We start from the raw sequence: 16,859 nt of genomic DNA on the forward strand, positions 1-16,859 counted from the left end.
GGGTGCATGCAGCCCCCAAATGGCTTTGTCTAAAAAAAGTGTCCTGCACAAGGCTTCTCTTTTATCCTGTTGAAGAAAGACCCCGAGTGTATCATGGGGCAATTTCTCCCTATGCCAAGTTTTTTAGGTTTTCCAGTCTAAAAAACAGCTCCCTCTGGCTAAAAGGAAGTGAGGTTCTGCCAGGCTGTCCTAATACAAGAGCCCTGGGGGTTCCCTTCTCTACGTTCAGATTTTTTCAGATTAAAAGGATTTGTAGCATCAACAAGGTTTTTTTCTTTCTAAAAGTGGAAATGTTTAAATCTTTGCCAAGACTCTGTCGGGAGGCATTTTCTGTGGTTTTATTAGCTCCGGAATAAATAAAAACATTCAACAAATTCAACATTCTTCATCCCAAACCACGTTCAGGATACACACTCCATATCCGTAAATCTTTGGTTTCTGGTGCTACACAAGAGACCAGCCGTCGTCAGACTCTGCGTGCCTGGTTGACATGGCATGTAAACCCAATTATGAGTTAGGCAAACAGGTGCCAAGAACGAGTGGGAATCACCGGAGCCATCGAGACGGCTCTTCTCCATTTCTTTGCCTTCCAGCCTTTTTACTGCTGGCATTTCAGGCGCTGTCAGTTACGGCGTCTAATCCCAGCAGCGGAGTCAGGCTCTAGACAGTGGTTCTCAACCTGTGGGTCGGGACCCCTTTGGGGGTCGAATGACCCTTTCTCAGGGGTCGCCTAAGACCATCGGAAAACACGTATTTTCAATCGTTTTAGGCAGGGTGGATTTGATTTAAATCAAGTTGATTTAAATCACAATTTAAATCATGGTTTAAATCACTAGTAAAAAGGCTTGATTTAAATCAGCTCGATTTAAATCATAATTTTTAAAGAGCAACTGTCATCTCTGCTACTCCTTTGACCCACTGTTGACTCACCGATAGTCCCAGGGTTGCAGAATATACAGCCTCATGCTACATAACTGAGCTCCATTTCAGGCTGAATAAACTAAATTATTTATGTATCTTAATAGAAAACTATCTTACGATAGATTTTTACCCCAAAATTTTATTAAAATAAATTCGATAAAAATAAAAAAAATCAGATTTAAATAAAAAAAAAATCAGATTTAAATAAAAAAAAACTGATTTTTTTGATTTTTTTTAAAAAATCATTGATTTTTATCCACCCTGGTTTTAGGAATAATTTTATTGTTGGGGGTCACCACAACATGAGGAACTGTATTAAAGGGTCGCAGCCTTAAGGTTGGGAGCCACTGCTCTAGAGCCACGCGGCCTTTCCCTGCCCCCACCCCCCCCTCCACGACCACCCCTCCGCCTCCCAAGGGGGGGAAAGGGGCACGGGGGGGGGGAGGGGCTCCCGGCTTCTTCAGAGCTTCTGGGCTGCAGCCGAAGGGCGGCCCCGACCTGAGCCGTGGACGGCCGCTCTTGCACCTGCAGGGCGGGGGCCCAATGGGGGGGGGGTCTTCGAGCACGGGCTCGGCCCCCTTCCGGAAGAGAGGAAACCCGCCTTCCGGGTCCTGAGCCGTTTGCCGGGGGCTCCTTTCCGAAGCGCCGCTGCAAATTCCGCCCCGGGGCTAAAGATGGAAGCGGAGGCGCCCCTTCCCCGGCCCCAACCATCGTGGAGGGAGGAAGGCGGGGGGGGGCGGGAAGCTCCGTCTGGGCGGCCGGCACAGCGGACCTCAGAGGGAGAAACGCGCCGGCCACGCGGCTGGGAGCTCCCTGACGCCCCCTACTGGACTCATCGCGTCGGCCGCCAAATTAAAGGGCGGACAGGAACGCCCACTCGGCAAACGCAGACACACACCCCTCGGCGCGCACGCGCAGAAATGCCTCCCCACCGATTGGCCGGCGGAAAGCGAAAGCTTTCTCGCTAGCATACGCATGCGCACTTGTCTTCCGCCGCCATTTTGTCCGATCAGACGTTCCGGAGGCTGCGGAGATGTCGAAGGACTCGGAGCGGGCGGCTTATAACTTGCCCCCGATCGACGTTCCGGAGCCTGGACCCCCGGTGCCCTCCTCCGGCCCGACTCTCTTCTTCGACAAGCTCTTTTACTACACGGTAGACAGACCGGTCACCCTGTACAGAGGTGAGGAGGAGGGACGGTGCTTTCGCAACTACAACTCCCGTCATCCTCAGCCGTAGCGGCTGGAAGGCGGGGCTTCTTTCAGGCGTATGGACTTCGGCTCCCACAATTCCGCAGCCTGCATGACTCTTGGTGAGGATTCTGGGAGCCGAAGTCCACGTACCCTGCAGTTGCCAAGGTTGGGGAAGCGCTGGCCTGACCGGCTGAGGCTCCGCCCAGCTGCAGCGCCTTCTCCGCTCGCGCCAGGAGGGCCGGTGGGCCCCATAGCGCGTCCTCTGCAGAGATCGGCGGCTGGCTCGGCTTGCTTGCCTTCCCTGGAGGCTCCGTCGGACAGAAACGAGACGCAGCGGTGAGCCGGTGGCAGGCGAGTTCCAGCCCTTCAGCCGGGCGGGCCGCGCCTGAGCTTCAGAGGGGGAGCAGGGCAGCCTTTCCAGGGTGGCTTCCTAGAAATCAGGCCCACCGGACTGCTGTGGAGAATATCAGAAGCCACTTCTTTCATTTCTATCACTCTTCAACTTTCTTTTCTTCCAGCTTTTGCTCTTTCTTTGCTTTCTTTTTCTTCTTTTTTCCTTCTCACTATACATTAGTTTCTTAGTTTCTATCTTCTTGTGAATAGTTTTAATACAAACTGTGTACAAAAAAAGGCAAGCTGTCTTAAGATCCTAGCAATCACTTCATCTTTAACCTTGCTGATTAAAAGAGCTCTCTAGCTCCTGTCTGGAATGGACTTGTTTTTTTTCTTTTTTTAACAGAATGGCTGGAACGCCAGCGTTCAAACAATAAGATTTATTACTATCACCGGGAGTTCCGCCGTGTGCCGGACATTACAGAATGCTTGGAGGATGACTACCTGTGCATCTACGAAGCTGAGATGCAGTGGAAGAGAGATTTGTATGTCTGTATCTTTCCCGAGTTCGTCTCAAATGATCTGTTATGCAGGCCACTGTTATCTGCAGCTTTATGTGCTTAAATTATTTGGAAGTATTTTGTAGCCTGTTAGGTAACTATCAGCACAGGCAGCAGTTAAAAGATGGCAAGCTTGGGAATATAGGTAGGGCCACAGGTACTCCAGGGGAAGGGTCTAAAATGGCCTATGGTCAGGCTTTTTCCTGGACTTAAATTACAGTGGTGGAACAAATAAGGAAGGAGGAGAGCAGAAAGCTCATCTTCTAAAGGGGCTCTTTGCAGTCACAGCAGGAAAGCGAGAAGTGGTTCCTTTGGTAAAGAAAAGTTATGAAAACAAATCTTCAGTATTTTATCTAATGCAAACATTTTGTTTGAAGGTGGAATCATAGTAAGGCTGGGCTTGCTTTGATAAAGATTTGTTAGTGGTTCAAACCCCACATGAGCACAACACTTGTGTGTTGTGCTTGTGAGCCATCTGTTCAATGGGGGTATGAGCCTAAAAAGATGCTGGGCACTGAGGTTGCATGGCTAACTGGAGGAACAAATACGTGTGTTACAGCATTCTCCAAATTGTTTTTCTGCTTTCATAGGCAGGTTGACCAGGAAATTGTGAAAATCGTACGGGAGAGGTTAGGTGCTTGCCAAGTCCGGGAAGGCGTGAATGCCGCTGAAAATTGTGCAAAGGACCTACAGCTATTTAAAGATGTAGCCAAAGCTTATAGGGATCGATGTAAGTCAACCCCTGACATTTTTAACATTAAACTTATGTAAAACCAGATCCCATATTCTAGGCCAGTGGTTCTCAAAACTTTTTGGTGTAAGGATCCTATTTACATAGGTCAAAATGATTGAGGGTGTTAATAAGTTTTGGTTTATGTGGGTTATTTTACTTCACACTTAGTAAGAATTAGTTCCTGACTTCTTTATGGAGAAGATTTGGAACTTTGACTTTTTTTCCCCATGCATGAATGTTTTTAAAATTTAGTTTTTACTTGGGTTCAACTTGCTGTGAAATTCAATTAAATGTACTTCATGAAAGATTGTTTTTAATGAAGAAAAACAATAAAAAATGTCCCTAAGTATCCTCTTCAGCAATGAATTTGGATTTCTTTTCAAGTTGCTTTATGTTTTGAGAATTAAAAAGGAGCTTTTTAAATCAGTGTTCAATCCCAGTGAGTCAGGACTCAGGGAGAATTCTGCCTTTCAAGAAAGTTCCTTGCTTGGCAGTGTCACCGCGCAGTAATCTTTTTGGCAGATTATCGTGTAACCTGGGTTTTTTAATTTTAGATGATGACCTAGGTGGTTTTGGATCTGCTCGCAGGTGTTTAATGAAGCAGAAACATCGGATGATTGCAGAAAGGAAGGCCCAAGCAGAGGCAGAAAAGAAATGAGCTGCGTCTTTGGTGGGAAATCAGGGGACAACCCTGGTGCAATTCTGTGGCAGATGAGGCTGAAGTGCAACTCAGTTGTAAAATGAATAAATGTATAATCTTTATCAATTCCTTAATGTTCCTTGTATAAAATAAAGACATTTCAGCATAGCAAAATTTTGTCTTGTTCGTTAATGGCTTACGGAGCCAAATGCAAAGAAAACATGGTGGTTCTGGAACCGGGCTAGAAAATTCCCTGGAACTTGAACCATTCCAGTTTTCAGCCAAAACAGAATCTGGGAGGAGATCACTAGGTAAGTTATGGATGGTGCACCCTACCCTTTTCCTTGCTACTGCTGCTATCCTTGAATTCGAGCAGGGTAGAAACAGGGCTAGAAGAGACTTTGGAGGTTCCAACCCCCTGCAGGAGTCCCTGTTCTATCCTGGACAAATGATTATCCAATATTTTGGAGTCAGGGATGGTTCAATGGAACAGTACAATTGTACAACAGTACAATTAATAAACTATCAAACTATTCCCTTTTCTCTAATATCTCACATGCGTGCCCATTTTTGTCCCTAAGCAGATCACCTGAAACTGCTCTATTCACAGAACATTTTGCACATTGCTCAGGCTCAGACTATTCAACATACTTAAAATGAATTTTAGACTGCAAAGCACTGCACTACCCAGGACCTCTTTACAAAGGGGATTTTTGACCCATAGCAGCTGAAGGGCTGTTTTTGGCTCTCTCCCCCCCTCCCCATAGCCACCACGTTTGCAATGGGAGTTGTCAGCTGGATCGGTGGGCACAGGGTGGCAGGGGCTTAGTGTCAGGTGGCAATGAAATCCAAGCCAATTGTTCATCAATGCATCAGTAAAGACATTGCCTCTGAGCACGCTCTGCTTGTCACATTAGATGGGGCTACCCTTCAAGAGTGTTCGGAGACTACAGTTGGTCCAGAATGCCGCTAGATACACCCACATTACACCAATTCTCCGTGAGCTGCACTGGCTCCCTATTGGTCTCCGGGCACAATTCAAGGTGTTGGTTATTACCTTTAAAGCCCTACATGGCTCAAGGCCAGGCTATCTTCGAGACCGCCTTCTACTGCATAGCTCCCAGCAACCGGCAAGATCCCAGAGTTGGTCTCTGGGTCCCATCAGCTAAACAATGCCGGCTGGCGGGCCCGCAGGGGAGGGCCTTCTCTGTGGCTGCCCCAGCTCTCTGGAACCAGTTACCTCCTGAGGTCCGGACCATCTCCACCCTATTGGCCTTCCGAAAAGCGGTGAAGACCTGGCTTTTCTGGCAGGCCTGGGGCCGCTGATCTCGCTGTTCAATCTTGCGAGATCTGGCCATGGATGGTGTGCATGTGTTTTTAAAATGCTTTTATGTTTGTTTGTTTTTTAAAAATTGTGTTCATTGTATTATTTTTGTTGTAAGCTGCCCAGAGTCCCTTGAAATATGATTGATTAAATTAAATTAAATATTCAAATCAAGAAAAAGGAAAGCGATCAAAAGTTGATACATTTGTATGACGTCTGTCCCATAATATAATTCTTCCCTAGCTTCCAGCTCCGCTTGGTATTTACCAGAGCTAGCCATGGTTCTAACAGTTGCAAAATTCCCAAGGGTAGGTTAATCCTCCAGGTGAATTAAAAGAATGCAGTTCTGGCTTACTGTCAAGTCTGCAACAACTTAAGCCTCTAGATAAAAACGATCAATGGCTCCATTTGTTGAGAAAGGTAGTGTTTGTTAGAGATCAAATGAGAGAGAAGCTATATTTCAAATGATGGGAAAAACAAATGTTAACCTAACTGACATCCGGTAAAATGTGGCCAGTAAAGTTCAATCATTTAAAATTCCTGTCCCTATGGTAACCCAGAACATTCTGAGACAAGGATGAAGAATGTTGAGAAGAATCCAATGATGGAAAGTGATGACACTGCAGAAGGCAACGAGAACATCAGTGATGGCTATCAAGAGCTAAGCTTGGGAGGAAAGAACAACCCAATCCTTCTCTTGGCCTCTCACCTTGCCGATATCCAATCTTGCGGCCAACCACTGAAACATACAAGCAAAGCAATCACAACTCCTGAAGATCCCCCAAACCTTCCTTACTCAAGGATATTGTTTATGTTCAAGATGCATTTTTTGGAACATTGGCATTTCTCCCAATGAAGGAACCTGCCCAAGGAACAAATACAGCATGTACTAGGTTGGTTTAAAACGTAAGGATTACTTTATTGATAATGTACAGGATCTTTTAGGTGGTTGCCACAGCAGCTGCCTGAGTTCTTTGCACAGACACTCTGGTGGTGTGTGTCTTCGCCAGATGATCAGTGAACTCCTGTAGAAAAGGGGAAAAGGTTCATCAATTTCCGCCCCACCCCATAAAATACAGCTCTAGGAGGCAGGCAGGAATTCTGTTCAGTGACTTCACTCCATCTCACAGGGTTAGTAGGATAAAATGAGAGGAGCCTCCATGTCTGTCTCGTTGGAAAGGAAAGGCATAATCTTTGGGGGAGGGGGGGGGAGAACTCTAATCCTCATGCCACATTTTCCTTACCTGATAAGGAGATTTAGTGAAGACAGTTTCTTTCCAGAGATCAGGGGTCAGATAACTGTAGGTCTTGGAGATAGCATCAAAGGTGGCTTTAGCTGAAATAAAAATTGAAGTCACCTCAGTACTCACAATCTTCTATATATATATATAAAAGTATGTATGTATGTATGTATGTATGTATGTATGTATGTATGTATGTTCCAGCGTAACTGGAATGCCTTGAGCAATTTCAACCAAACTTGGTACACAGATGACTTACTATCTGGAAAAAAAATACTGCGGGGTAAGACACCCCTAGGTGTGTGTGCTCTGCTAAGATACAGCCTGTTGTGCTTTAAAATGGCTTCTACTGTACAGTACAGTGGAGTTGACATGGTAACGACACACCTCCCAGCACCACCACTGGCCAAGGGTTGCAAGAGGAGAAGGGAAGGAAGAGGAGGGCCACAAGAGCCTTAGTGCAGGAGTGAAGCGGTTCTATACTTGTCTTTGCGCCACATTTGTGCTCAAGGCAGCCTTGGCTCCTGCCACTTCGGGCTGGAGTTCAGGCCCACCGAGCTCAGCCAAAGACCTGCGGGGAGGAGGGGGATGGAGGACACGGCAAGGCGATGGCCAGAGCCTTAGTGAAGGAGCGAAGGGACCCTGTCCTTGCCTTCGTGCCACATTTGCAGTCAAGGCAGCCCTCCCGCTGCTTCGGGCTCAGAGATGTAAGTCGCATCTTGTTGCTAGGGGCGAGTAACGCAAGAACGCATTGTCGCTCCGCGTTGAAATGGGCTCCAGGAGGAGGAGGGGACCCCATATCCCCCATTGTGAAGCACACTAAAGTTCACTAAACTGTGCAAGGTGCTGCAAGAGTGCCTCATGGCCTGCCCGGGGGGGGGGGGGAGAGGGAGGGGGCAGGGAAGATACAGAGGAGGGGGGGGAATAGAGAAGAGCCTTGGTGGCGCAGCAGACTAAAGTACTGTTAAGTAACACCAGCTGCCTGCAATTAATCTCACCAGGCTCAAGGTTGACTCAGCCTTCCATCCTTTCGAGGTAGATAAAATGAGGACCCGGATTGTGGGGGCAATAAGCTGACTTTGTATAAAAAAGAACACCGCTTAGGGGGGGGCTGAAAGCCCTACTAAGCAGGTATATACAAAAGTATGAAGGCTATTGCTTAATACATTGTAAGCTGCCCTGAGTCTCCGGAGAAGGGCGGCCTATAAATCGAACCAATAAATAAATAAATAAATAAACAAACAAACAAACCAATAAATAAATAAACAAATAAATAAATAAATAGAGAGAGAGAGATACACACAGAGGGGGGAGCTGGCAATAAATACCCGGGCAACACAGAGTTATCAGCTAGTATTCTTTTATAATGCACAATCATATATTCAAACCTGTTGAGTTTGATAAGGAACAGAGAGACCACTGCAGCCGGACTCACTGCCGTGCAAATTTGAACTCATTTGCTTTCCCTCTCGAAAACGACAGCTGCACCACTGGAGTCAGGTGCAACTGAGCAGAGCTGAGAGAGTTCTAGAATTGAGCATTTCCAAAGAACCAAAACACCAGCGCAAAATGATGCTAGGCTGGGATTTGGCCAATTTATTTATCAAGTCCACAGAGCAGCCATTTATACTCCTATAACAGGAGCCAGCCAGCACTAAATGTTACCTTAGTCACCTATGTTAGATCTGTTGTGGCCTGCTAGCGGCCAGCAGAGCTGGCAGCAGATTCGGACAGTGAGGAGTTTGGGAAGGAATGTGGGCCAGTCCTGGAGTCTGGGGAAGGCTCGGACGAGGGCTCTGAGTCGGAGGCAGAGCGGGGGCCAAGGTAGTTCTTTGCTGCCTCTGGAGTCTGACATCAGTGAGGCAGAAGAACAACAGGAGCCTGTTCCCAGTGTGCTCATGCGCAGAGATGCCAGGAGACAGGAACAATTAAGGAAACAGGGTCGATTTGGGAGTAAGGCTGAGAGATGATTGGCCCTCCCATAAGACATAAGAGAGAAGCAAATGGGACATGAGCTTTTGCAGGAAGCAATTAGTTCATCTGGCTGACTCAAGATTTGAAACTTGTGACTATGCCAGGTTTGGCCTTGCCCTGCGTCTGGAAATTAGCTCTCTGGCAGCATTCCACGTGAGATAGGTGGGTGTTGATAACCTTCCTCAGAAAGACTGTTTATCAAGTCTTGAGACTTTAAATGAAAGTAATTTACAATCATATGAATTAAAGAGGTTTGCCGGGACTAAGTTTGTGCTGTTTAATTTCTAAGGAAACCTAGGTCAGAACAAGATCCTGCCCCTCCTGACAGATGACCAAGGGGTGGATCTGTGCAGTGGTACTGTCTCTTTGTGTGAGGGGGAGGTCCCCTTATATAAAATAAATTAACCTATAACATTCAAAATCTATCGATGTCTCTCTCCCTGCTTTAGAGAGGCCAGGGCCATGAAGCCTGCAAACATGCAAGAGATGGTCTTTATCACTCTCTGCATTCAGACTGCCTTCCACTCCAGGGTCACCTCATCTCCTCTTGCAGTTTCAAATCAAGGGTGTGCTCATTATTTTATGGGCTGCAGGTTCCACTTCGCTTCCAAGGGATATGCTACGGGTGGTATTCCAAAAGCCAGAATAAAAACTAGATTTGACTTGTTCATGTACACTTAATATAATTCTTGAATTTAAGAGCTTCTCTACACATAATGCAAACAATTACTATTTGGAAGCTTACTTCAGGATGGTTTTTTTGGGGGGTGGGGTGGGGTGTCCTACAGCAGGATTTTTCAAACCATGTTCCAGGAACTTTATTGTTCAGAGACTAAAAAATGTAACTTGAACACAGCCATTTTTCACCAGACCTGTTTGTTTCTTGATCAGGGAATTTTAAAACAAGTTTCATTGTCTGAAAAACTCTATAGAGGGTGCTTAAAGCTCTGGAATTTTAGGTTGTGGATCTGTTCTCTTGAGTACTAAGAACTGTGATGCCAAGTTCCTCTTGGCCATCTTCAAGCCAAGATGACAGCAAGAATGACATATGCATTACGTAGAGTTCGTAAGGCGAAATAGTCCAGAAAGCAGACTAGAAGCACAAACACAGTTCTTCCAACAACTTTGGGGGCCCTTTGACAAACCTGCAAGATTGTTAATTGCACTTGAAAATTGTTTTCAATGGTTATATTTGCTTTGCTTGGTTGTATACAACCCAGAGCCACATTTATTGAGATTGACAGCTCTATAAATTATCGTATTTTTCGGAGTATAAGATGCACCTTACTTTTTGGGGAGGAAAATAAGAAAAAAGCTGATTGGCGGGTGGATGGGCCTCCTGGAATACCCCCAATCAGCTGTTCCCAGAGGTAAATTTTAGCAACAGGGTCCTTGGTTGTTAGCTCTGTGCCTTGCCTTTTTTTTTTCTGCCTCTCAAACTTCTGAAACTCTGTTTCAGAAAAAACTTGTTCTCCTGCCTCTGAAAGCCTCCAAAACAGAGCTTCAGAAAAAAAGCCTCTGAAGCTCTGTTTGGGGGCTTCTTTTCTGAAGCTTCTTTCAGCCTCTGAAAAAAGCTGAGCGGGGCTACATTCGGAGTATAAAATGCAGTCAGATTTTCACCCTCTTTTTTTGGGGGGGGGGGGAAGGTGTGTCTTATTCTCCGAAAAATATGGTAAATAAATAAGCTACTGGCAAGCTAAGAATTCTGTGGCACAAGGTTGCCATTTCCCAAATTACACCCATTTACTTCAGATCCACCAAGACGTACCAAAATTGCCCAAGGTAGCAGTGCAGCCCCTGGCTGAGGTGTAGCAGTCATCGATTCCCGCCATCATCAGTAGCTTCTTGGGAACGGGGGCAGACACAATCCCTGTGCCACGTGGGGCAGGAATGAGGCGAACCAGGACGGACCCACACCGGCCTGTCACCTACAAATGCAAACCAGACAAGAGGTTCACATAGTAAAGTAGTTCATGAGGACCCAGATTGTGTTTGTGGGAGGAGGGGGGCAGTAGGGTTATAAAACACTGCGAAGCGGTATAGAAGTGCTCTTGCTATTCAGCCAATGCAAAAGCTCCACAAAACTAGAAGTGTTACCTTGCACGGCACAGTGTGAGGCTTGCCAATCTTGTTTCCCCAATAGCCTCGCCTCACTGGCACGATGGAGAGTTTCGCCAGGATGATGGCCCCACGAATGGCCGTGGCAACTTCTTTAGAGCACTTGACCCCGAGACCAACATGACCATTGTAATCCCCAATTGCAACAAAGGCCTAAGGAGAAAAAGAGATAACCCATAATTCCACACCAGAAATGCAAACACCCGTTGCCATAAATACACACAAAGGCACCAACCACCCTGACAGCCAGCCCAATTTGAACTCTGCAAACACCTGGCCAAAAAACCTGATACTGAGCACAGTTTATCACAGGCAGTCCTCGGGTTATGACCATTCATTCAGCAACCATTTGAAATTCAAGCAGCATGAAAGAATGAGGCTTACCCTGGCCCCCAAGTTATGGGCACAGCAGTGTCCTTATGGTCAGAATTCAGGTACTTGACAACTCACCCACGTTTCCAGCCAAAGGGGTGTTTCAGGCCCCACCCAATCTCCTTCCTTCTCCTTGCCCTTTTGGCTACTTTGCGCATGGCCTCTTCCAGCAGTGGCGCTGGGGCTGATGTAGAGGCTGAGGCTTTCAGCAGTCTCAGCTCTCCACTGTTGCTCCCAGGGCTCTATGTCAGCCCAGGGGCACCCCAAGCTGTGGCCAGCCACCCCAATTCCACAGCCCAAGGCCACCGCCATCCTGCAGGCCCTGCCTGACTGTTCACTGAAAGTGAGCAGTTCACTGACTGTTCTCACTGAAAGGGAATGCCGCCTTAATTCTAGGTTGGATCTGTTATGTTTCCATCCATTAGTCCTTGTTCTGCCCTCGGGTGCTTTGGAGAACAGGTCAACCCCCTCTTCTCTGTGACAGCCCCTCAAGTACTGGAGGACTACCATGTTACCTTAGTCCTTTTCTTTGTTGGACTAGAAATACCCAGTTCCCACAACTATTCGTTGTACGCTTTATCCTCCAGTCCTTTAATCAGCTTTGTTGCTCTTCCCTGCACTCTTTCTAGAGACTCAACATCTTTTTGAGTACAAAAAGAGCAATCACTGAATGCAACATTCCAAGTGTGGTCTTACCAGTGCAGTATAACAATTCACATGATCTTGATTCTATCCCTCTGTTGATTGGATTGCATTGGCTTTTCTGACGGCTGCAACCCACTGCTGGCCTACATTTGTTTGTCCACTAGGACTCCTAGATCTCTCTCTCTGCTGTTGAATCAGGTACTATCCATTCTATACTGTGCATTTGGTTTTTCTTGCTTAAGGGCAAAACCTTACCTTTCACCGAACTGCATTTTGTTGGTAGGGCCCACTGCTCAAGTCTGCCAAGGTCCTTCTGAACCTAATGGATTTGCTATTTCCTCCAGGTTGGTTTTTATCTGCATTTTTGATTCTGATTGTTCCCCTTCTATCTCCTCATCTAGATAATTTATGAAGATGAGTACTGGGCCTAAGACAGAGCCTTGGAATACCCCGCTGCATGCTTCCCTCCAGGTCAATATAGTTCCATTGAGGACCACATGCTGAATGCGGGTGGTCAGCCAGTTACGAATCCCTCTGATGGTGAAGCTGTCTCTCTCACATTGTTCTATCTTAACAAGAAGTAGATTGTGATCTACTGTGAAATACTTATTGAAGTATACCATGTATACAGCAAGAATGCAATAAGGTTTGTCTGGCATGATGGTTTTGGAATTCTGGAGCACTTTTCTTTTGCTAATTCCAGTCCTCCGGTGCTTCAGGATTTTTAAAAGATATGATTCAGTGGTTCCAAAACCACGTCTGCTCCTTCAGAATATCCTTCAGATATTCAGTTCCTTCAGATATCAGGAAAAGTTCATTCTTTACATTGAACAAACTTTCAATGTAAAGTTTGCTTACTTTCCCAACTTGAAACAAATGAATCCCAGATTGGGAAGTCTGCTTTAACAAGTAAACATACCAAGAAAAAAGGAGGATGGTTTAGCTATAAGTTACATCAGGAATTTCTATTGCCATAGAAACTACACCTCCCAAGCACAGGAAGCAAAATGCAGCTGAGGTTACCTTGAACCTGGTGCGCTGGCCTGCCCGTGTTTGCTTCTGCACTGGCATGATTTTCAAAACCTCATCCTTCAGCGAGGAACCCAGGAAGAAGTCAATGATTTCAGACTCCTGAAAAATCAATAAACGATAAACTACCTCTCTATACTGCAAGAAATTTCACAATAACATCAACTCTCTTCATTGTTGACTTGGTTGATAAGTCAATCCTGGTTTCTGCAGACCCCCAGAACAAGTAGATACAATTTTCTTTGCAATATTTTTGGGAGTGGCCTGCCAGTAGGTTCTTCCTAGGGCTGAAAGTAACTGGGCAAGTCATCCAGATGATTTTCAAAATTAAGGTAGGACTAGAAGTTGATCTGCAGCTTTTAATTGAGTGCCAAACAAGCTCTCACTAAAATGGATTTTCTCTAGCTCCTTTTAAAACTCAAAATTAATAATACACCATGCAACAATAACTTAAAGAGAACAATTTCTTTCAAATTTTGTCTGGATTGTCTCACCAATTTTACTGGGTTATTACACAATTGAGCTTACCCTGTCCCCATCCCTGCAGCTATCTGTTATCCTCTGAGAAAGTAATGAGTTCTCCAAGTTTTTAAGAGTAATAAATACCTTGATTGGAAGAGAGAAAAGGTAGATCTCTTCCAGAGATTTGATCTTCATGTCCTTTACCAGTCGGCCTAGTTTGGTCACAGGCATCCACTGCAAAAATAGAAATGGGTCTATTAAAGAACTCAAACTTCCTTCAGCAACAATGTAAGTTTCATATATAAAAGGCAACCAGTTGGAGCACTTACAATTTTAACAAGATAGCACATGGTACTTGGAGGATGGTATGCATTTTAACAATCCATCCCCTTCCTTCCTATTTGCATGTTTTCTTTGTTATGCAGCGGACACCCAATTATATGTTGCCCTTGACCCCAGAGAGCAAAGTCCAGTTCTGTTCTACAGGAATCAATCGGAAGGTTTAATTTCTGTAACTGTCATAAATGGAGAAAAATGTATTAACATAACTAAAGGTTCTCTTAACTATAGTGGCCTCTGCTGAGTTCTGTCTGGCTTGAAACAGACCAGTGCATACATCCAGAGGGCTGGCTTGCTTTATTAGATTTGTTGGTTGCCCATTTCAGTTAAGTATTCTGACTTTGATTTATTCAATCCTAATAAAAATGAAAACATAATCAGCTTTCCTAAAATCTTTTATTTATTACCAGAGAATGGCATGCCTGGAACTACATCTAGAAAAGCCATTTCCATTTGTTTCAATGAAAATACAGCACATTTTCTCCCGACTTCAAAAAGGGTACCAGGGTAATTCTACTCACTTCTTTGTCCTCAGCTTTGCCTCGAGCCCCGCGACCACGGCCCCGACCACGGCCCCGACCTCTTCCACGGCCCCGGCCTCCACTGCCGAAGCCACCTCGGAAGCCTCCTCTGGCGGCGGCGGCAGCAGCTCCTCCTCCTCCTCCTCCTCCTGCTCCTGCCCCTCCCGCAGCACCGGCGTCATCCGCCATTTGCTAGAGGGGGGGGGGGGTTACATTTGCAACCGTATGAATTATTTCAGAACACACAGGCTACGGGTGCCGCAGAAGGCAAAAACGACCACGCAGAAAAACCGGACGGAAAGAAAGCCAGAGCCGGGCTCCAAGTCCCATTTCCAGCCTGAAGCGGCCCTAAAGCAAGCGGAGAACGAAGCAAGCCCTAGGAAGGCCAGCGGGAAGGGGGGGATGGGGGCCCCGCAAGCCAGACGGCACAGGGCGGAGGGCCGCTCAGGCGCTCTCGGGGGCTCTTCTGGGGCCAATGGGCCCAGCGCAGAAACGCTCTGGGGAGGGAAGGGCACCTGACCCCAAGCAGCCTCCCTCCCGCCCGAAACCTCCCCCTCCTGACGCATCTCCCTCCCTCCCTCCCTCCCGCCGATTCGCGCGCCCGGCTACTGGAGCCACGTGCGCGGCACGAGCTCCCGAGCAGCGGAGCCGCACGACTTCCGGGTTCCTTCACAGCGGATTCCCGCTGCCGTCCGTCCTCATCGAAAGCGGGGACCCCCCCCCAAAAAAACCCCCTGCTCTCTGGAGGACGGAGAACCTTCCTAGCCGCTCCCCAGAACCGGACCCAGCGCCGCGGCCCCCCCGAAAGTGATGGCGGCGGATACCGCCGCGAACAGCACCGGCAGCTACTTACGTGCGATAGAATAGAAGGCCGAACGCGCGCGGGGAGGGGTATTTAATGTCGGCTCCTCTCGCGAGATCCGTTATCTCTCAAAGCGCGTGCGCGAGGTCCTATTTCCCTACTTCCTAAACCGATCGCGCAGGCGCACAGGCGCTCGCTCCGCGCCGCGCTCTTGGCCGGATCGAGCATGAATTAAAACGCCCGGGATCGAGCACGGATTAGAACACCAAGGCTATAAAAGGAGCGGCGGCGGGCGGGCTTGGCGCGCGTTTTCCGGGAAAGTAAGAGGTGCCGCCGCCTGTGCTTGAGGTCGTCGGTGGGTTCAGCCTTGGCCGGCGCGGGTGGTTTGTATAATGCCCGGTGAGCGGTGCACTTTGGTCCTGTTGCAAAGGAATTGCTTAAGCCTCTGTTTGCTGCCTCTGGAAATTCACGGCCACATCAGACGCAGCTTGTCTTAATAAAGGCTCTTTTGGTGTGGCTGGGTTCGTCTGTTCCACGTGGTGACTGGTTGTGTCGCTTCTGCCGAATATCTTATTCTGCACTTTTCTTTAAAAAAAGCAATCCTGAAATGCTGCCCTCTTCAAAATAACTTGCGTGATTTTTGCACTTTTGCAAATGATACAGGTGGGAAGTGTAGTTGAAACTACCTTTAGCATTATGTTGTCCTTCACCTATAAAAAGAGCAAGCTGCATTTTTGATACTTTGAAAAAGAAACCCTCCCTTTCAATTTTATGTAACACAGGTTCCTGAAATAGAGTGGATGGCAAGCCTACGACATAATCAAGACCGGTGGTTGCTGCAGCTAGAGCTGATGGATGTTGTTGTGTTGGGTACCACGAGGGTTGAATGAAAAGGGATGCCTCCCAAATCCAGCCCTGTGTTAGAAGCCCCGATATATTCTTTAGCATCTGTTCTTTCACCTCCGTTGGTGGGAAGTTGCTGTGAGAAAAGGTGGTGTTGCCATTGCTTGTGAAATGGAAGCCTTCACTGAATATTCCTCAGTACGCTTTAAACAACGTGCGGTGATTGAATTTTTGACTGCTGAAGGAGTTCCCCCAATTGAAATTCACCGCCAAATGCTTGCTGTTTATGGTGATGATTGTGTGGATGTGAGTACTGTGCGTCGCTGGGCCAAAAAATGTAAAGGTGGTAAACCAGGAAGAACTGATTTATGTGATCAAGAACGCAGTGGAAGACCAGTGACGGCCACTGATCAGTTTCATGTGAAAAAGGTTGATGAACTGATCAAGGACAATCGGCAGATCACGCAAAGAGAAATTGCTGCCAAACTTGGCATTTCACAGGAACGTGTGGGACACATTATTGATATTCTTCAGTATCGGAAGGTTTGTGCAAGATGGGTTCCTCGCATGCTGACACCAGAGATGTATACAGCATATACAGATGGCAAGTGCAATTAAAATTGCCTTTTGCATTTATGGACAATATTATCCTTCATCCCTATAAAGGGATTGTAACTTGAAAGGGAACATTCTTTTAAAATTATGTAACAAACAGATCTCTGAAATAGAGTAGGTGGCAAGCTTACATTCTGTTCAATAGGTGTAGTTGCACTACCGTGATCCGTACTAACAACATTCCATGCCCCAGTTC

General features: G+C 46.7%; 2 protein-coding genes, 1 long non-coding RNA gene and 1 other non-coding gene across 5 annotated transcripts; 2 read left to right on the forward strand and 2 right to left on the reverse strand.

Annotated features, from left to right (window-relative positions):
* The first annotated feature begins 1,340 nt into the window (after positions 1–1,340).
* On the forward strand, positions 1,341–4,552 carry NDUFB10 (NADH:ubiquinone oxidoreductase subunit B10). 2 transcript variants are annotated; one of them, XM_034420679.3, is made up of 4 exons: positions 1,341–2,102; positions 2,852–2,990; positions 3,596–3,735; positions 4,293–4,552. In XM_034420679.3, exons 1-4 carry the CDS (start codon positions 1,955–1,957, stop codon positions 4,394–4,396), a joined length of 531 nt encoding a protein of 176 aa, XP_034276570.1. In that variant the 5' UTR covers positions 1,341–1,954; the 3' UTR covers positions 4,397–4,552. The 2 variants fall into 2 exon arrangements, with proteins under 2 accessions (XP_034276570.1, XP_034276572.1); XM_034420681.3 differs by having other exon boundaries at positions 4,327–4,552.
* Positions 4,553–6,326: 1,774 nt separating this feature from the next.
* LOC148112078 (uncharacterized) lies at positions 6,327–14,264 on the forward strand. The gene is made up of 2 exons (XR_015729892.1): positions 6,327–6,595; positions 12,454–14,264. It is a non-coding gene; the product is annotated as an uncharacterized LOC148112078 (long non-coding RNA).
* Positions 6,601–15,382, reverse strand: RPS2 (ribosomal protein S2). The gene is made up of 8 exons (XM_034420678.2): positions 15,257–15,382; positions 14,404–14,595; positions 13,688–13,777; positions 13,076–13,183; positions 11,015–11,188; positions 10,686–10,845; positions 6,947–7,038; positions 6,601–6,727 (listed from the first exon to the last, which is right to left on the reverse strand). Exons 2-8 carry the CDS (start codon positions 14,590–14,592, stop codon positions 6,644–6,646), a joined length of 897 nt encoding a protein of 298 aa, XP_034276569.2. The 5' UTR covers positions 14,593–14,595; positions 15,257–15,382; the 3' UTR covers positions 6,601–6,643.
* LOC117667410 (small nucleolar RNA SNORA64/SNORA10 family) lies at positions 8,330–8,469 on the reverse strand. The gene has a single exon (XR_004592032.1). It is a non-coding gene; the product is annotated as a small nucleolar RNA SNORA64/SNORA10 family (small nucleolar RNA).
* Positions 15,383–16,859: the final 1,477 nt, after the last annotated feature.

This window comes from Pantherophis guttatus, chromosome 14 (assembly GCF_059756535.1).
Source record: "Pantherophis guttatus breed Tessera chromosome 14, ASM5975653v1, whole genome shotgun sequence".
Taxonomy (NCBI): Eukaryota; Metazoa; Chordata; class Lepidosauria; order Squamata; family Colubridae; genus Pantherophis; species Pantherophis guttatus.

Bases quoted from the DNA above. Each gene is read 5' to 3' on its own strand.
- NDUFB10 (XM_034420679.3), top strand. From the start codon at position 1,955: ATGTCGAAGGACTCGGAGCGGGCGGCTTATAACTTGCCCCCGATCGAC. The intron at 2,991-3,595 runs GTATGTCTGTAT...CTGCTTTCATAG, and splicing joins ATGCAGTGGAAGAGAGATTT to GCAGGTTGACCAGGAAATTG. The intron at 3,736-4,292 runs GTAAGTCAACCC...TTTTAATTTTAG, and splicing joins CAAAGCTTATAGGGATCGAT to ATGATGACCTAGGTGGTTTT.
- RPS2 (XM_034420678.2), bottom strand. From the start codon at position 14,592: ATGGCGGATGACGCCGGTGCTGCGGGAGGGGCAGGAGCAGGAGGAGGA. The intron at 13,184-13,687 runs GTATTTATTACT...TTGATTTTTCAG, and splicing joins TTTTCTCTCTTCCAATCAAG to GAGTCTGAAATCATTGACTT. The intron at 11,189-13,075 runs GTAACCTCAGCT...TTTTCTCCTTAG, and splicing joins GCCAGCGCACCAGGTTCAAG to GCCTTTGTTGCAATTGGGGA.